This window comes from Haliaeetus leucocephalus, unplaced genomic scaffold, assembly GCF_000737465.1.
Source record: "Haliaeetus leucocephalus isolate CR32 unplaced genomic scaffold, Haliaeetus_leucocephalus-4.0 Scaffold240, whole genome shotgun sequence".
Lineage (NCBI taxonomy): Eukaryota > Metazoa > Chordata > Aves > Accipitriformes > Accipitridae > Haliaeetus > Haliaeetus leucocephalus.
This window is the reverse complement of record NW_010972676.1, coordinates 7,455,981-7,476,816: the sequence shown is the minus strand read 5'-3', so window position 1 is coordinate 7,476,816 and position 20,836 is coordinate 7,455,981. Positions and strand designations below refer to the sequence as shown.

Here is a 20,836-nt window from a genome sequence, read left to right as displayed (position 1 = left end):
GCCAAGTTAAGGGCGATCAATGGATCTTTGGCAAAAAGAACTACTGTTTGGTTATCTTGCTATGTCTTAGCATCCACCAAGAATGGAAGGATGTGACATAGTGGGAAGATCCCAACACACATGTTGGGAACTGTGGAAAAGTTAATAAATGCTGACTCCTTCTGCAAGACCAAGCCATGAATTGTACTTCTGTAGTGCAGTATGCATACTTAAAAATCTTAAAAATACAATATGAAGACTAAAGCAATTTTAACAACAATCACTTTTCTTCCTGTTACAATAAACTTATATAAGGAATTCAGACTTCTGAGGTATTTGATTTTTGCAAGCATTTGATTTAGTAAAATATAGTGAAAGATACAATTATACAAGGAAGAATGAGGAAAAATTACATCAAGAACTTACTTTCTGCAGGTTCCTTAGATCTTCTGCCACTGGAGGACTTCCTCAGGAGACTTCGTCCTGAGGTAAAGAGGCTGGTTAGTTCCTCCAGAGGACTGGTGGGTGTCCGAGAACGGGAACCACTCTGAGATGATGACCCGTAGGTACTGACTGAGGCATTTACCATCTTTCCTCCTTCTTGCAACGTGTTTCTGGCTGTAGAATGAGGCACTGATGGAGAGCTTCTTGAGAGACTTCCTGAATGTACAGAGTCATAAGGTGGAGGTCTTTTGAGGCTTAAGGGAGTAAGAGACCTACCCATACTGACAGGAGAAGGTGAGGCAGAGTGACTTTTAGGATAACCATGTGGAGACTGTGTTCTGTATAGGGTAGATGGATGAGGAGGTGAGGAAGTGTGCCCAGGGGTGCTAGTTCCGTGAGATACTGTCTGGTCTTTCTCCAGTTTTTGATGGCCTGATGTGTGAGGTGGCAGTGAAGATGGAGAAGCTCCAGCTTGTTGTTTGATGTAAGACACATTTTCTAAAACAGGAAGCTTTGTGACCTCTAGTGGAGTTAGAGGAGACTCGTCAGAATTCGGGGAACACTGCACTGGTGCTGGTGGGAACACCAGCAGTGGAGGTCTGTGAGAAAGCAGATTTGGAAATGGTGGGGGTATATCACAAAGCAAGCCCTTGGGAGTAGATGGCACTGAAGACTTGGTGAAATCTAGGTCAGGCACTGTGGGAGTAGCACACTGAGAAGAACAAGTGTGATGGTCATATTCACATTGACATTTTGATTCTTGGCCTACATCATCAAATATAGGGTATTTCATCTCCTCATAGACTGCTTCACTTTGGTCATCCTCGTCTTTTTTGAAGTCTCTGAGAATATTGCCAACCATCTCAATATAAACAGGCTCTTCTTCCTCTGTGTCTAGGGCGGGACCGCTGACCTGCGATAAAGAGGCATCCCTAGTGAGTGTTGTCTTCATAGGGCCATGCTTTTTGATATACGTTTCATCAAAAGATGTGCTTAGCTGAGTGTTTGGATTTCGTTTCGGCTTAGGAGGTGGAATCTTCTTTGTGTATTCATCACTGTGAGGTCTTGGTTTGGCTGACACTGAAAACAGAATAAAATATAAATTCATCAGAAGTATGTAACACACTGTGTCAACCATAGGATCTCTGTTACAGTGTCATAATTCTGGAATGGATTTCCTGGGACCAGCCCATTTCTGGTTTTCTCTAGTATTACATCAGTAGAACACTATAAAAATAACACCCTATTCAAAACACTCCTAATCTTCCCCCAGAATGCTCTGACACTCCAGTATTAAGTAGCTGGTGAGCACTTCCCTTCCTCCAAGACATCTGTTCTCTCCCAAACTCTTTGGACAGGGGACTTTCCATTTTTAAATATTATGCTTTTCAAATATTTCTGTGGGATTTTAAAGACCCAAAGAGTTGCCAAAGACATAAAACTAAGTATCCAAATGAACTCCTTATGGCTGCAAGAGAACAGTTAATATCCTGGACATTCATACTGGAATGACAGTGATGTCTTGATTCATCACTGTGTGCAGAGTTACCTTTTTATTTATAGTAACTTTTTGCATAAAGCACAACAATTCTCTCAGCATTGATTGAGAAAGAAAACACTCACATACAAATACTGTAAAATTTGCTGTTGGGATAATCCTAATTGTTTATGTGGACTCTCTCCTATGAATTAACATGACGTCAGTGAAGGCAATGGGGAACAAAGTATCTCACAGATTCAGATCCTTCCCAAACAATAGACTATTTTGTCTTTGAAGTTATAAATCAAAACATTATAATAAAATTCATTTGAAATGAGAGGCCAAGGGTTTCTTAGATATTATTCTTTATTAATTAAACAATAAAGAAACTCATGGAAATTGCATTTTGTTCACTGTGCATAAATAGTTAATAAAACATCTCATTAAATGTTGGAGTTAATAAAACACCTCATTATATGTTTGCATGAAGCCAGGTTTTATCCTAAGCAGACTCAATAAACTTATTCAGAAACAAAATTTACCACATACGCTAAACCTAATTTATATTCCTATAGGGTAAATAGTTCTTGCATTGAAAGCCTTGACACCTCATTGGTGAGTTTCCCAATTTAGAAGAAAACCTGAACTACAGGGCAGTTTAGAATGGCAGCTTTCCTGTCTTACCAAACTTTGCTGCTCCTTGCAATTCACCGCTAAAGATCTGCCACTGTAAACTCAGTGCTCAGAAATTTCCAGACACCTTCTGCTGACCCATCAGAAAACAGCCAGCAAATTTCTAATGTTAAACCAAGCAGGCAGTGCTCATGGAGTTAAAAACCGTCTTTTAGAAACAGCCTCAAATGTATTACTAAAGCCAGCAGCGAGGCACGGCTCTGCCAGCTGAAAGACAGTATTTGACAGTCTGTGAGGACACTAGCTCAGGGCTGGAAGATGCCTGCATTACAGCATCTTACTAACGTGATTTGGTCAGTATCAGAGGTGGATTCAAACATAGTGTTATCACTTTGTCACATTTCTGCTTTGGTCTGTTAAATAACTTCTCTTCAATTCTTACAAGGCATACCAATAAAGGCAGATGTTAAACAAGATTCCAGTTTTGTTTAGGAATAAGGAGCTGTGAACATAGGCATGTGCAGCATATATGAAGTAACGAGGCCACTCTTTGTCAACAGCATTTGTTTAAGCTTAATGTATAACTAAGGTACAACAAAGCAAAAAGGAAAAGAAATCTTGCCAGAATTTAAACAAAACAAAACAAAACAAAACAAACTCAAAAAATGATATTATGCTTTCATGATGGTTCCAATTAATGTGTTCTACTTTGCAGCAGGCTAGGGACATGCAAAAGCTACCACAGATAAGAGTATTTGGTAACTTGATAGTTTTTTACTATGTGGATATATCCTAATGCACTTTAAATTTGCCTTTTTAATTAACCCAAATTAATTTTCGTGAATGTATTAGCACAGACTTTAGGGAATGAGATGTAGGCTACCAGAATCATTTGGGCTTTGCAGAAATTATTACTCCTGATGTATTTGACAATACTAGCAGATTTTTCTTGCCATGCTTCCAGCTAAATCACTATTTCCTTTCTGTTTAGTCTGTTATTTGTATATACATTCTACTGACATAAACTTGATCTCAATCCTCTTTCCACAGCTTTGTTAATCTGATGTACAACAAACCTGGCAAAAGCAATCTTCTTCAGATTGGTATCATTAAAATGAAGAGACAGTCAATGAGACTGGCACAAACTGCCTGATAATTTCTGAGCATGTTGCCCAGGACCTGAACTCTACTTTAGACTGGCTAAAAGATTACAGACTTTGCTGCATTTGTGAATTGTGTATTTTGTATACAGAGGCTTCTCACAGTCTTCAGTTCCCTGTGCATCATGATACCATCCTTAATGGATACCTGAGATACAAACGTTTCCCACTCCTCTGCCTTCTTCAGACCCCTGTTCCCTGTGCTGTCTTCTACATCTCCTGTGCCATGGGTGTCACACTGAGAACGTGCTCTGTCTCATAGCCATATCCCCACTGTTCCATCTGTTTATCTGGAGAAATGTTAATGACGGACAAAGTAATCAAAGATGCTCTTGTGCTGCAGGTCATTCAAGGCTAGTGTTAACTGATATTTTTACCTAAAAATAGCTAAAAGTGGTTAAGAGTACCATGTTTTCAAACAAATTGCTAGAAATAGCCTATTTTGCCTCTTTCCTCCTTCCATTTTCACAGTTTTTATCCAACTGATGAGGTTCTGCCACATGGTCTAAACCTTTCCTTAGGTGTTAGGGTTTGCATATACAACATTCACAAGTTATTACAGTACAGACAAGGAAATGAGAAATGTCATGGAAAGAATGATTGACATTCTGCCATCTATTCTTGTAAAGTATTTCTGCATGGCTTGAAATTAAGTACCGCAGTGACACACACAGCATTCTCATCTGCCTTTGCATGATATGTAGCATTAGCTTAAAATATCTTGGTGACATTATCAACAAAAAGGTCAAATGACCCAGTCTTGCTGTCTGATACACAGGGTAAAACATGACAAGCTGAAGGATTTACATTCCATTTTCTATTAATAGCATTTTTTCCTACACCACAGTTTAGTTTATTAAAGTATCTATTTCCAGGAGGTGGTATGTTACTGAGATCTTTTTCCCTCCTTGACAAACTAGACTTTTCAAACTAAAATTTAAAACTAAATGCTTTAAATATTTTATAAGCCTTATAAAGATAAAGAGGTACCTCCTATATGCTACTCGGAACAGGAACATTTGGTGCTATAAGACTTCCTAGAGAAAATACACAGGTAAATGGATAGGGTAAATAGCAAAGGAATCTTTTAATTGTGCCTGGGAACAGAGGAACTGCTCAACACCTACTGGGAACTCCCCTCAGCTGTAGTGGGGCATCCAGGAGGCAAACTGAATTAGCTTTAAGAAGGCTATGGTTCAAGATGCTTATGTTTATTTAACAAAGGTTTCTACTCTGAAACAGCTCCATAGCAAGGGCTGAACTCTACAGCACACCCGATAATGGAATATGGATCATGAACTACTGCTCCAGCCCAGAATAACAGAGAAAAAAAAACCAGGAATCCCGCAACCAGAGCTGTGCAAAGCTAATGAAAGAAGCAGAGAGTATTTGTACAGTTCCTGTGTTACCAACATTTGGCAGGGATAAATGTGCATGAATGCAGAAGTCCTGGCATGATCCCATAGCCAATGAAAGGAGATTATTTGGCAATCTCCAGAGAGGAACGGGCAAGATTGCTTTAAGTACTTGACATTTATCAGGCGGAAAAAGCATTCAGTTCCTGCTGGGAACATAAACTCCTATGAAAAGTAAACCATGCTGACATATTGGTGGTACACATACTGCCGTGTTGTCTGCTCTAAACATGGAGTAATTAAATGCTTTTCAACATGGATTACTATGTCCTTGGTGCAACTGTCGCCAGCAACTTGCCTTGAGACTCTGCCACTTTTACGTCAGAGCACGTGGGGCCAGATCCAAAGCTAAATGAAAGAAATGAAAGTGAGGACTATTTCTCTCCCTGCCAGGTACAAGTTCCCTTAAACAGCCACACCAAAGTGCACCACAAAGCTCTTGCTAGTGCTTCTATTACAGACACACACAAACGCAATAGACTGCCAGGTCTGCAAGGAGTTCAAGCAGACCAGAGGCAATCAGATAGCTCAGCAGCTGCTACGTGGTCCTCTGCCCCAGCTGCGGGAGCTCGGGGTGCTGTGCTAGCAGCTCCTTTTTTTGCACCAGAACTGCCCAAACTACCACAGTTGATAAACTGGAGGCACGATGATCCTTGTAAACAAAACTGAACTTCATGGAGTTGCTGCTTGGGCAGGAACTCTCTGTGTTTAATAGCATCCCACTACCAAGCAATTATCTAGCTCTAACTGCAAGTGAAACAAACATGCAGGCTGTAATAAGTTCTAAAAGCAAGAAGCACGGTACTTAAAATAGCCTTTCGGAAGCCCTACTGAATAAGCAGAATATGACATTTTTGAAATGAGATATTTGTAGTGCAAAGGTTATGCATAGCTTTCAGACATGCCCAGATAATCTGCCTTTCATAGTTAATTTTGGAAATAGAGAATGCTTCTGGTCATCTTATCCCTCTGAAGTATTTTTCTACTCTTTAAGGAGAGACTGAAATATGAAAATGTGTTATCAGATTGTTTTTTATTATTTGCTCACTGTATAAGGAATGAGTAAAAACATCTAAGAACTAAAATGAATTTTGACATTTTCTATTGTCCTTTTGATGTTTACCAGCTTCTGCATTTCAGAGACCAAGCCAATTTATTGTGCTGTTCACTGTAACAAACAGAATAAAAATACAGTTAACAGGAAAATTCCTCCCTTTCAATTTCTACAAGAGGCTATAGCATTCAATTTATTTCTAAATGAAGGAATGATTTGGGGCCTAAGAATTTTTAAAATTCTTAAAAATGCACTTTAAATGCAGAAGCAATTAATCTTGCTGTATTTTGAGGGGTACTTCTATCAAAAAGAGCCTCCAGGAGTGAAAGGAAATAGAATTTCTTTAATTAAACCCTGGACGTGCTGGATACTGAATCAAAGATGCACAGATTCTGATTTACATCACATAATTCAACAGAGAAAAACCAGCTCTAGGGTAGCACAGAACCCATATATATATATATATATATATATGTGTAAGTTCAAGACTATGAGTAACCCCACTGGCTTTAATGAAATGAACTGCTTGTTCAAAGTTGCACATGATCTTAAGTGCATTTGTGCACCAGTGCTTATATTGGGTTGGATTTCATTATCTCTGTAGATGAAGTTTGAATATTCTTAGTGAAACTGAATTTAAAAAGGCACAGTCCTCTGAACTGTGCAAAAGATCAGCACTCAGGAGACCTGAGTTTAATTCATCTTTTTGTCACAGGCCACAGAGCCTCACCTGCCATTTTACCCCTTAATGACACTTTTCAGCATCTATCTTTTGCCAGTTTAGGCTCTAAGGTATTTTACACGAGGTTTTTATTTTAATTCATTTGTTTATGTCAATCCTTGCACAGTGGTTCCCATCATTGGAAAGCAACAGTAGAAAACAAAAGCAAATTTAAATGTATCTGTTGGAGACATGCAGTGTTGAACATGCATTTTTTCTTCTCGAAGGAATTTTTGAAGACAAATGTTCCTACACTGTGAACAGCCATAAAATATACCCACAAAGATGCATCTTAGCAAATGACTATAGAAACATCATCACTAGGTTGAAGTAACATCAGAGAACGTATCTCTGTCACAAAAAAACCCTGGCTTTCAAAATAGCATTGTCCTCATGGACACAAGTCCTTTCTGCGTAGGTTACCTTTTCTAAAAGATGCTAGTAGGAAAAAGCAAAGAGGCAAAGAACATGGAAGGAATAAAAGAACCATCTGATTCATTCAAACAGCTTTTCAAGCAATAGGTGGTTTCAGTACAATGACTTCATGCAGTACATATTTCTTCCTCCTCCCGAATCTATTAGCTCTTACTGGAAATTATTTGGGCATTTAAAGAGGACAAAACTATACTGAAAATGAAAGGACTAAAAGACAGTGTCATAAAATAATACTGATGTGCTACTCAGATGTCTTAAGGCTATGATTAGGGAGACTTCAAAAATATTCAGGTCCCTTTATTTTGGCTACAACTTCTTTCAGCTTTTAAAATGATTGATTTCTGTTCTAATTCAAAGTGGTGGAAACCTAGTGGCTTCAGTAGTGATATTCCAGTATTAAACACCAGTATAACAGAGAGCAGAATTGGGCCCTGCAGTTAAATTCAGTTCTGCGTTAATCCAACAATATGACTACTGCAACTGATAGGCATCATGGTTGAAGACGTGCTGCTGCCAGATTCAGCTTAGGGCTGTGTATCTGGGCCACAAAACCAAATCCTCAGCCCCAACACCATGGCTGCTTACAGGCTGTATGTGCCAAGGTAGCCATACCTGCCTGGGATTCACAAAAGCCAGCCTACTGCACCAACTGCCCTGCCACCAGAGCCTCCTCCCAGCACGGCAGGGGCTGCAGGTCCTTTGCTCTGCATTATCAAGATGAGGGCAGACCCAGAGATGCCAGGACATTTCAACAAACTCCAGAGTGTGAGCGTGCTGGAGAGAGTCCCTCCCCAAACTGCCACACTCCAGAGCAGAGTGACTTCCAGGTTCTCTCCTCCATAGCCCTCCACTTCTCTGTGCATCTGCTTGACACACAGAGCTCTGCTTATTACCTGTTCCCACAGTGAAAAGGTCCCCGAAAGCTTTCAGAAAATTACAAAGTGACTAAGTTTCCTTCTGAATGCCCAGCCTCGTGCTTTCATATATATTGAACTTCACATCTCAGTTCCTTTAAAGAATGAGTAATTGATGTCCCTGATTTTTCCAGATAACATTGAATAAGCAAAGAAAAAAAGAAAAGAGAGTGTTTGAGAAATAATTACAAATTATTTGCAATCAAGCCTTTCTGTGCTATTCACTGAAGCTAAAAGTTATTGTCAATTGGCACAGCCCTAGAAAGGCAGAAAAAGCACGATTTTGGATAAGTAAGAAAAGAAAAGTCAATTTGAATCATCCTCCTTTTACAGGAAAACTGATGAACTGAGTACAAATGGAGGCAAACAAAAAAATCTCACAGTAACTTCTTTTAGGTTGCAATGATATCTGAGTATCCATTTAGAAAAATAACCTTGAACTAATATGCCCAGACACAAGGGGCCAGGATCTATGGCATTGCATGGGTGTAAATTACAGCAGTTCCAGTGGAAGCAGGCTCTGAGAAAGGAGAGGCGGGAGGATTACTGGGGAAGTGGGAATCTGAATAAAGGACACTCACACTGCCCACACATGCAACCAACGAAGCACTGGTTTGCTCCATTTCAGGTAGCCTGCAGTCTGCATATGCGAAACAGATTTTGCATCCAGTGCAACAGTAGCAATAAAAAATTTTGTAACCGTCTATAATCTGAAGGAATTCTAGATATAGAAAGGCAACTGGCATGGGAATTTATCCATCGCGAGCATCTTTAGATGAATTACATGAAGAGTGTGCAAATAGAACTACTGAAACATGCTTGCAGAGAAATTAATTTACAAAGCGTATGTGCTTGCTTATTGGTGGCTCTAGTGCTCTAGTGTGGGAACCTATACAGAGTCGGAGCACTGAAAAGTTAAACATGGTCACAACAGAGTACAGAAAATAGCAACACGAGTAAAGCCTTTCAGTTTTAAAGCAACATTCATGGTATCTTGACTGTTATCTTGGAGATGAAACCTGAACAGCTTTTGCTGTTTTACTGTAAATTAACTGTTATTGCTCCATTATTACAGCTACCCACAAACAGACTGTATTTCACACTGTGAACAATGGGCGACATCAGCCCCCGCCACCCCCCACCCAAAATCTTTGTTGCAGTGCAGCCCAGTTCTCATATAGCTGTCATCCTGCGCTAGCTGCCGCCTCTCCCTCTCTGTAGCCACCCATCTCGCGTTCCCCAAATACCACGCAGAAGATGGTGAGCCTCTGCATTTTGTCTGACTGAGTTTCTACAGGCTGTGCTGCGTGATGACTGCAAGTGCAGCAGCATTTCTGTTGATCTGGAGAAAAAGATCTCTCTTCTGCTCGGAAAGGAATGCTTCTAGGTATGTGTGAAGAGCTAAGTCCCATCGACATGTGCCTTGTATGCCTACGTCATATGAGCTTGGTACGTAGTGGTCACCACTATGATACCAGTAAGACTTTGAGGGCTGAACTGCTAATTCATATGTTGCCTGCTGCCCAAAGAACACTGAAGGCCTCTGTGGTATCATCTGGCAATGCTCATGTAAACAAAGGCATAGCCCAGTCTGAATGCAATTCCTGGCTTCACAGGAATAACACTGCTATTGATTACTAGCTATCGTAGCTGAGGGAGATGATGTGGGCAATCATTTGCTGGACTTTCATGACCTTCTTGGACAAGGTATGGTACAGAGGCTTTCGGACCCAGTACTCATAAGAGACACTGGACGAAACTGATCTCTGCAAGAGGTCCTGGCTCTGGGTGCTTTCTAAATCCAGTACCTGCACCCAAACAGTGGACTCTGAAATGATTTACAGGAAAAATGGGAAAGGTGGTGTTGTGGTTAACCCCAGCCAGCAACTATTAACTCTATCCCAGCCGAAACCAGGACAGAAGGAAATCAAGCTAGAGAAAGTGCAAATGCTTAATGAAACAGTAAGTTTAACTCACCTACTTCATTTATCTAGAAAATAGTCTGTATTTGCTCACTTGATCTAATTGTTGCTTTGGTTCACAAACATCCTGTCCAGAACACTAGCAGTGACAGTATGCAAAGACTTGAATAATTTTTCTGGGAATATGAGACTCTTCAGTTTTTAGATCCACAGTAACGCCTATCTTCTACTTACAGATACAGTAAGTAGGTCAAATCCATTATTTGCTTACATAAGTAGCAATCTGTTTGCTGAGCTTCTGAAATAATTGCAGCCCATTAAAACAAGCTGGCAGACCTACGGAGGTGATACTGTGCATAATACTGACCTCTTGGGGACTTGTGCTGGTTTTGGCTGGGATAGAGTTACTTTTCTTCATAATAGCTAGTATGGGGCTATGCTTTGGATTTGTGCTGAAAACACTGTTGATAACACAGGGGTGTTTTCGTTATTGCTGAGCAGTGCTCACACAGAGCCAAGGCCTTTTCTGCTTCTCCCCCCACCCCACCAGCAAGTAGGCTGGGGGGGCACAAGAAGTCAGGAGGGACACAGCTGGGACAGCTGAATCCAACTGACCAAAGGGATAGTCCAGACCGTATGACGTTGTGCTCAGCATGTAAAGCTGGGGGAAGAAGGAGGAAGGAGGGACATTCAGAGTTACGGTGTTTTGTCTTTCAAAGTAACAGTTACGTGTGCTGGAGCCCTGCTTTCCTGGAGATGGCTGAACACCTGCCTGCCCATGGGAAGTGGTGAATGAATTCCTTGGTTTGCCTTGCTTGTGCACACGGTTTATGTTTTACCTACTAAACTGTCTTTATCTCAGCCCACGAGCATTCTCACTTTTACTCTTCCGATTCTCTCCCCCATCCCACCAGGGAGGGGAGCGAGTGAGCAGCTGTGTGGTGCTTAGTTGCTGGCTGGGGTTAAACCACACCCAGACTCCAACATGAAACGTATTGTATCCAACTGTTCCACAGGCAGGGCAGCCCCAAAAATGCTGCTGTGCCTCCTCTGCGTCTCCCACCAGCGACAAGGAACCAGCAGATTTCATTAACCTCCTCTCCCCCAGAAATTTTGTGGGCTTTGTATAATTCTTTTCCTTCAGGGCCATTGTATAAAAAGCCTCTTGCTGCTGCTGAATGACACATCCGGCAGGCCCTTCTGCCGTGGAGCTCGCATTTCAAAACAAAGCACAGGGTTGATCACAGGGGTCAAATGAATCACCACAGCAGGAACATGGAGAAAGCAAATGAGCCCCAATGAACAAGAGTTCATCTAAAGGGGCACTCTTGCCTCTGCCAAAAGGACACAAGGTGACCCTGCAGAAGCAGTTCCTGCAGGTTTTCACTGAGCACCTTTTGGGTGAATATGATGATAGCTGAAGTGGACAGAGCACTGTCAGAGCAGCTCACAGGCAGGCAGCAGTGCCTGGACATGTAGCAGCTCCGTGGTCAGAGGCTGAGTGTTACTGAAATACTCGAGTGTAACTGGCTTTAGGAAAAGAGTCTCATGGCTATTCATTTTACTTCCATCTCCATAGGGGTGAGTACTGTCTCCTCCTCAACTCTAAATAAAGTGTTGACAAAATTACAGACAAGCCACACGTTATCAGCTGCCTCCCACTCAGAGCTTCTCTGTGTGCCTGGCATCTATCATTTCATCTTGCATTTATTTGCAGAGTGGTCTAGTGAAACTAGTAGAGCCTATAATAGCGTTGATCTATAAGAGTCATGCAGCTGGGCCTAATCACCATAAATTCACTCGGTATGGCTGCAGCGTACAGTACCATTTTGACAGCATTGTACGCAGTTCCAGACAAGCTTTGGGAGAGCCCCCTCCTGTTTCAAATGCCAGGCTTAACCTCATTGTGCCACCTGAGAAGTGAGAAGGAGGATGAAAAGACAAAGATGGAGCACAGAAAGGAACAGAGGAATTGCTGCCAAAAGCTGTTCCTACCTCACCCGCAACTGCAGAACCTGTTCAGTTCAACTCACAGGCAGAACTAGTGGGAACAAGAAAGAGACTCGATTAACAACTAGCACCCTGCAAAAAAAGAGAAAAAAGACTAAGAAGCAGAAGACAGAAGATGGAAAAATGAGGAAAAGTGAAGCTCTCTAACAAATATGTTTGGAAAGCTGAGGTAAATGAAAGGCAATTAAAGCAAGAACACTATCACAGGCTAAAAGATCTTAGCCAGTATCTAAGGGAAGCAGCAGGCATTGACTACCAGAGTATGACTAGAGAGAGAGAGACAAGATCACCATTTGCTCCCAAAAGCTCTTTACATGAATGAACTGTGTTATTATTTCCCCTTGTCTCTCCCACATTGTGTTTGCAGCGAGCACACACACAGCACTCTCCTCCTCTTCTCTTCCCCTTTTTCTCCTCCCCTTCCGTTTTTCCCTTCTTCTTCCCATTTACTTAGAATTTGGACCTATCCAACCTTACAGCACAGCCCCTAAGCCAGGCCTAATGGTTCAACTAAGTGCAGAACGCAACAGCACTGGTGTAGGGACAAGCCAATGCTGGTTTTGCCGCTGAAAAGCCAGTGACTGCTGAAACTGTTATCCTAGTCAGCTTTCTCAGATAACATCTCTTATCCTTTCCTTTGCCAAGCAAATTCTCATTGCAAGAAATGTTCCTTTTTGTCCTATCTTGCAGCTGTTGAACCTCTCCATGAAGACTGAACTAGCGTCTACTCCCACTGTCACTAGGACATAGGGATGCACCCACACTTCGAGCAGCTGCACCACCACAGGAAACCAGAAGCTATTGCTATAACCCAGTATTCACAGCCTGCTTTGTTTTGCTGTTGCTCAGAAACAAAGCTCTTTGCAGGAATTAATCCAGACCACTGAGGCACAGCCTGTGGTACAGGACAGCACAGAACAGCCTAAGCTCTGAGGGGAGCTGTTACCTACCGTCTCCTGGGACCGTCTGTGCTGTAAACTGATGGCATTCAGCATTTCACAGAGCTGGACCATAACTGCAGCCCAGATTTTGCCATCCTTATTCACACACTGCAGCATCAGTGATACCAACAGGAGGTTGGGAAAGGGAACTTGAGCAGTTCCTATGCTGAGCAGCTGGCTGAAGTCTTTGTTTCTGCAGTGAATGCCCTGACTTCACAAACGAAACCCTGCCAGATGCTTGAAATTTCACATTAAGCAGGGACAGTCTTTTTCACGTATTCCTTTCTCCGCTCAAAAGCCTCTTTCTACAGTGCTGTTCACAAAAGCACTCACGCACATCCCATTAGCCCAAGTTTTGACTGCGAGCAGAAATACTCTGATCATAAGTTGATTGCAAACTACCTCAAAAACCGAAGCCATTGTCACTATCTCTATTTTACACTGAGAGCCAAGGGAAATGCTCAAGGTCATCCGAGCCAGTGGCAGAGCTGTGAAGAGTCCGGTTCCTCCACTTAAACCACTGGGAGATGGTTAGTATTATTTACAGAAGTCTCCATTTGGCATAGCACTTACTCACATGCAAGCATGTACTTGCAGGAGTGGGACTTTACAGCAATTAGTCACTGCAGATATTTATCAACAACAGCTGTAAAAATTATCTCATTTTTAACACAAAATGACAAGTAATTCAGAACCACAGAATACCTTGCGCTTCCATATCACCAAGTTTTTGAATACATGCTAGTGGTACAGCTTCAAGTTTGTGCTTGGTGCATATTTGTACGTTTGCTTTTTTTGGTTGTGTGTTTGTTTTGGGTTTTTTTCTTTTAATCAAAAGGTTACTTACCATCTTAGTCACCAAAATCCAAGTATTGAGAGACTTCTATTGTCATAAGCAAAACCCTAACCCCATTAAAACTAACCCAATTAAGGAGACTTGTGGCATCATCACACTGATCCTAAGGCAAGGTTTATAGACAAACCATCCTTTGGTATTCTACCAAGAGGAAATAGGAGTCAGCTCCCTTTGCAGTCATGCATGGAGGGGAAAATGCCAGGAATCTTCTTCATCCCACAAAGCACTGTTAGGGCCAACAATCCAAAGGTTATACTGCTCCCAACACAGAGTTGAGTTTTTCCAGGTATATTTATGCTCAGAGCATCCTGTACTTGTAGCACTGGTTTTGCTTTACAACTAAGCATAAGAGGAGCTAGAATTATTCAATCGTTAAATGCAAGCTAGTTGTGAATTTGAAGGCAGAGTATTATTCATGATTACCTCAGAGAAATTATGGAAGCCATGGCAAATATTATACTACTGCACTGGAAATGGATATTAAGCTATGCCCCTTGATGATGTCAAGTGCATCATGCTCCAGCTTTTTATCTCCCACATCTAAGCCTCCCCCCACCCTGAACCAGCAGCCAGCTGCAAATCACAGTGGACTTTGGGAGATATGCTTCTTGTTTGACATGACATCAGTTCAAAGTTATTGCCACTAAAATTAGCCCAAAAATTTGTGTGTGCTTGTTTTTTTCCCCTCATGCATCTGTGAAAAGCCCAGGCTGGTACACTGTGACCTCCAGGCAAGTTGATGGCATTGCAATAAGGAAGCTGTGCTCTGTTGAGCTGTCACTGCTGTGCACATTATCCCAACACAGCACTGTTTGCACACATACAAAATGAAAAGCATGAAGTGCCAAACACAGTTGTAGCATATCAGGCATATGTTGCTTGATGTCATCCAGCATTAACCCAAGTGGAAGAGATGAAAGCAGCAAATCAGTGCACCAACCAAGACTACTATATTCAGTCATTAGAAAGAAATTACCAATGAAACAGGGGATAGCCATGACAGGATCTCACCTGGAGCCAGACTTAAATCTCTTGGGATGTGATTCTGCTAAGCACTGTGTGTTCCCAGCAAAGCCAACGTGAGTGTAGGGTGCTTGGCCCCCCCAGTATCAACCTCTTGGCAGGAAATGCTTTGAGAGCTCAGTCATGCTTCACTCCATAAGGATCTGTCTTATTTGGTGGCTTAAGTGAGAACAGAACTAGGGCACCAGTTAAAAATAAAGTAAGACGAAGAGGTGGAAATCCAATGTATTTGCTGTGGAATAAAAAGTGCAGCTGTGTTGTGTTTTTCCCTTAAATTACAAATGAGTTTTACCAGACATCTCTATTAGCACAGACCAGCTCTGAGAGTAAACAGGGACTTTAGGATTTCAGTCTGATCCCTCAAGCCCTTACTCATTTGTACGCAACATCTTTAACAGACAATGCCAAAGACAGTATGGAAAACAGAAGTGTAGTACAGGTACTTCAAAATTGGTTTTTTTGTAGTTTCACGGGCATTTCATTTCACTTAACAAATTCTGAAGAGCTGTCAAAATGAGGCAAGAGAATTACCTGGATTTCTCCTCCCCTGCTCTCCTGGCCCTGATTTCAGAGCCATTCAGTGATGTAAAATAATGCAAGAATCTAGTGTTTCATAGTATTTCAGCTCACAGGTGAAAATGCTGAGAAGGCCCAGTATTATGGTTCCCTGAGGTATAAACAAAATAAAAATGAAATACAGTCACAAATATGATGATTCACAGTTTTTTCTAGCAGTATTCCAGGCTTGACATACAGTAACCTGATGATAATGAATGAATTTATTGACACCACAACCTTCCAGTTACATAGGGGGCTGTCTATCGAGGTTGCAAATTAACCGTGCAGTGGACAAGAGCACCCACATGATAGCTTTCTTCAGAGACCCTCTCTTCATTGTGGTCTTTCTAGCAAAGATTATTGATTCATATACCTCAAGAGCACAGCTGAAGTACTTCCAGGGCTGGGTTGGCTGTAAAAGCAGCTTAGTGACTTTCATATGATGTGAAACCTGCACTAATACTCTCTCCTAGATCCCAGCTGACTGCATGAATAAGTGGCTCACATTTCCTTGCCTTGTTGGTGTGTCCAGGGACTACAGTGACCCTATACAGTCAGCGGACCTCAGGGTGGCAGCAGCCTGGAGAAAGTTTCCTACTCGGCATCTCTGCATTATACCCAACACTGCTTTGAGGTCCTAGATGGTTTGCTAATTGCAGGGCAGAATGGCATGAATTCACAAGCACAGTTTGGGCCTGGGGTTGCAACCAGCCTTATAAACTCTCCTGAGCCCTGGAGCACACAGTGCAAAAAAGCCCACATGCTCAGCAGGTATCACAAGTGTTTAGCAGGGTTTACTAGCCTCAGCTTAGGGCAGGCAGCCTCCTGGACTGGCTGCATTTGCAGTCAAACTGGTAAATCAACACAACACTCCTTGAACTCGCATTATTAAGGCATTTCCATTATCAAGAACATCACAGCTTCCATCACCCGTGAGAGCAGAGAGATATCTGGACTGTAGGAGAGCTGCACATTTAATTTTTGTGCTTTTTTCTGCAGGTGCAGTGTCTTTCAGCAAATGAGCAACATCCTAATGTGAAAAGAGAGATGAAGAATATATAAAGCAACTTTGTTAAATTAAAAAGGAAAAAAAAAGACACTAAGTACACAGGATAGACTAGCACAACATAGCTAAAGTACCAACCGCCAAGTGTTCGGCACAATGCAATTCCCAAGTGGGTAACTAGATCTTCATGTCTTTTACCACTGCATGGTCTATTTTCTGTTCAATGCTTGCAACTCCCATTAACGTTAATGAGTATGCATATGTGCCTTGAGGGCAAGAACATACTCCCTCTGTGGCTTCAAAACTTGTTTATAAATCCCTCCAAAAATCACATTGTGTTCATTGTTCTGCGCAGAAAGCTATTATAACAGCTATAAGAACTGCTGCTTTCATTCCTCCCTTTCCTCTTGCCCTCCCTTATTTGAGGGATGAGAAAACAGACCTGAAAAGATTAAGGGCTGGAGGAGATGGTATGCACAGGAAAGTAACCCAGCTCTGAGAGCTGCAATCTGAAAACTGACTTGCTGCAGGGAGGGGCAAACTGAAATCTCAGCAAAACCAAAGAAAACCAAACCCCCAAACACTGAAAAACTACCACTACCACCCCCAAAAGAAAAGCCTTTGAAAATCTCTAAGCTATTAAACATTAGAGATTAGACCGAAATCTTTGCCGCATCCTTCCCACTAGAGTGCAGGTCAGTGGGAACAAGCTGCTTTGGCAACTGAAGGGGCCAAACACAGCTGCCTTTGCATGAGCAGAGGCACTGCTGGGCACAGTACCACATCAAAGGCAGGCCAGTGCTGCCCTCCAGCCTTCTAACCACTGCAGCAGCAAGGAGGCTCTCGAGATGCAGGCCTGAACAAAGGGAAAGTGCTGGGTTTCTAGTAGGGACTGCATTGCTCTAGTGCTGCTGAAGGCACCGTATCCATCCCAGTGCCACCTGGACCCGCAGGGCAGTTCTCTGGAGTCATGTACGGTAGTTAAGAGCCAACTCCACCTCACTCTGCTGACAACAGGGCAAGTGTCTTAGGATGCTGGCTCCAGCTTTTCCTCCATCATTGCCAACTGTCTTCTCCCAATGTGCACAGTTTCAAGTTAAGCCCCCTCAAGCCTCACAGTCTGCAAGAGGTACATAACAGTGTACAAAAAATAATGGGTAATGCAGCAGTAAGATCGAGAATCAGATTAAAGTATGTGGAGGAAAACAGATGCTGCTTTACACATACCTGAATACCAGCTTGCATTATACCTATATAGCTAACGTGAACACTAGCTGCAGCTTTTCATTGGTCAAAATGCTGTGGCCTGAAGTACAGAACAGGCTGTAGGAAAGAAGAAAATGAGCTAAAAAACCATACGGTGCACAACATGTAAGCACTTGGGCCTCACAGGCACCATGACACATGGGTGCTCCAGCCGAGCACCTGGCTGAGGAGCCCATACCTTGGGAGGATGCCTTGGAGGCTGGACCTCAGGAGGCAGCACGGCCCATCCTCCCGCAGCCATGCAGCCGGCCCTGCCCCTGTTCTCAGACCCACACCCCGCCACTGCAGCAGCAACGCAGCCCACAGTGATGCCTAGCCCTCACTAAGAGGAAGCGCACTGCAAGAGCCATCCGCACAAGTCTTGTTCTCGCTACACAGGGCTGACAGGCTTTGCCACAGGATGCTTCTGCCCAGACCTGCCCACCCCACTCCCCTGCCACAGCTCCTGCCCAGCAGCAGGGTGGTGCAGCAGCACCCATGTCTCAAAGACGTGTCCCTAAAATATCGCATTCAGCTACCTCAGCACTGGGTTGTCACATCTGGCAGGAGGCCAAGCAAACAGCCCAGAAGCAGTAGCATCTTAAACTGCCCATAGCTATACCCACCAGAACTCATCTGTCAGGCTCCTTAGACTCATTAGGTCTGAATAGGGCTCATTAGGGATATTTCTTCCTTTAGTAGGCACGGATGAAAAGATGTGGGAATAAGATCTGGCTATAAGGAAGGACATGACGTGGTTACTGCAGAGGACACTATTTCAAAGTTCAGGTTAAATACACTATTATCTAAGGTAGGAAATAAAAGGAAACCAGCACCACACAAAACCAGCAAAAGCGCTAAATCCCTTTATTCCAAGTTCTGTTTAATGAGAGTAGCAAAAGTTCAAGTATACAATGCAGAGTCGCCAGTCTAGCTGACAGAAAACTAGATTTATGAGAGAGACCAGCTAGACTGCAACCCCAGTTACAGTTACTGTAATTGCTTTTCTCCAGATGAAAATTTTCCTTACAGTTTGCCCACCTCTAGAGATTGCTGAGTAACAGACAGAGGCTTCCACTGCATAGGCTTAGCAAGCAGCAAGAAGGATATCTTCTTCCACACGTGACACTCAAAAGGAAAACACTAAACAAATTGAGTGGGTTCAAGAGGTGGGAATCCCTGCAAGCATTTTCATGTATTAGACCTAAACTTCCCATGGGCTCTGGAAGGAGCAAAATTGCAACCATGAACAGCATTTTGAAAATGCTAATGTGAGTTTTAATTTGCATTTGTGTGCACATGTTTGCATGTGCATGCAAGCACACACAACTTGCATTTTCATTACACATGTGTATATTTATGTATACATAAATTACATTATATTATATATAATTTATATGCATATATTTATATAATGGAGCCATCATCCATATTACTAAACAGATTTTTAACAACAAGTTAACTTTCAAAATGCAATGCACTAACACCTCTTCATTTATGTTTGCGCTGCGGTAGATCCATAAGCTTTTCTGGTGGACATGCAGTGATCATATCAAAAAACACTGCTTGAGGCTGGTTACATTCACCAATTATACTGTTTTATTAATTCCTCTTTCTGTAAGATTAGGCACATCAGTTAATTAAACTCCTGCATCTTCTCAATAAAGAGCCTTTCAGGATCAAGATTAGATATGCCTTCCATACTGAAATGTTATTTAAAATTACCCTTTTCAGTTCACTTCTCACTTCCAACGTGTGATGTATGGGGCATAGCTACATTTGTTTGCTGTTCCTACCAGAGTTTGAAAACTCTGCAGAAAAGACAACCCACGTTTTTAAAAACAACTTTCTAGAAATCTGTCATGGAGGAAAAATGCATTGGGGGGAAGGCGTGCAGTGGGTGCATATGAGAGGTAGCCGAAGAGTAAAGAAGGAATACTGAAGCATAAGCAGGGACACAAAAGTGTGGAAACACAGCAACAAAATTAAAGTCAAGTTAAGGAGAATGAGGCCTTCAGGCTGGAGAGTGCTCTTTCAGGCAGAGCCAAGGTAGACTGGGATAAAACACACAAACCAAAGTGTTATCACGCTGCTGCATGGTGAGACAGGGTTAATATGTGTTGTCGCAATTTAAAAGAAGATTCTCATGATCCCACAAATTTGCAAGCAAGAGGACTTATAGGACAAGTGTACAGAGCTGGTGTGGCTGTTACTGATGTTATTTGTACTTCAGGAGGAAAAGGTCTTTCAAGCTTATGACCAAATTTCTTCTGCCACTTCTGCAGTAAAATCAGACTCATATTCAATATATAATCTAATGTTATGGTAGTTATTATGATGGGATGGATTCAATATTTTGACTTTACGATGATCAGAAAAAAAGTTACCATCAGTAACTGCTTTTGTTTGTATAAACTGGATCATTATCAAAAAACAAAATGTAAACATGTTTAATAAAAATGAGTGGTGAGGCTGTCCCTGGTTGCCTAGGAAATGTAGCAAATTCCTTTTCAAAGGACTGATAGGGTCAGACAGTAAACATTATAGTCTGAATTACTCTGCATTGCCATAAAAAAAAAAGAACTGGGAACAATTTTGTGACAACTCCTTTGTAGAGATTCCACAATAACTGATGGAGAAAAATAGGGGTTTTCATCATTGTTTTCCATAGTTCCTGGAAAAATCTGTAGCCGTTCAGCCTGCAAATACCACAAGTACATGCAAATGTGTGAGACACATATACAAATATTTGGGTTCAGTACAGACAACAGTGACTGAAAGTTAAACCTGCATGTTCTTGGACTTGAGCTTTCAAAGACCTTTCTAGGTGAATATGAACATTGTACCCTATGGACTATCATCTCACCTGAAATTGGAAAGATACAGGTTTACAATTTCTTGAATTCAAAACCTGCTACTAGAATGAGAACTACTAGATTTGGAAAAACTTAACCACTTGCACATAAAAAACAGACTGGCAGAATCAGAGCTTCACAGGTTTCTTTGAGCTAGACACAATTTCAGGTACTAAATTTGCTGG

The 20,836-nt window shown here is 42.0% G+C and overlaps 1 protein-coding gene across 1 annotated transcript in view; it reads right to left on the bottom strand.

Annotated features, from left to right (window-relative positions):
- The window catches only part of NYAP2 (neuronal tyrosine-phosphorylated phosphoinositide-3-kinase adaptor 2), a 119,036-nt gene that overhangs the window by 28,576 nt on the left and 69,624 nt on the right, over positions 1–20,836 (bottom strand). Inside the window, exon 4 of the mRNA XM_010568291.1 lies at positions 406–1,503. Within this exon, the coding sequence (XP_010566593.1) occupies positions 406–1,503 (1,098 nt within the window). The remainder of the gene's footprint in view (positions 1–405; positions 1,504–20,836) is intronic.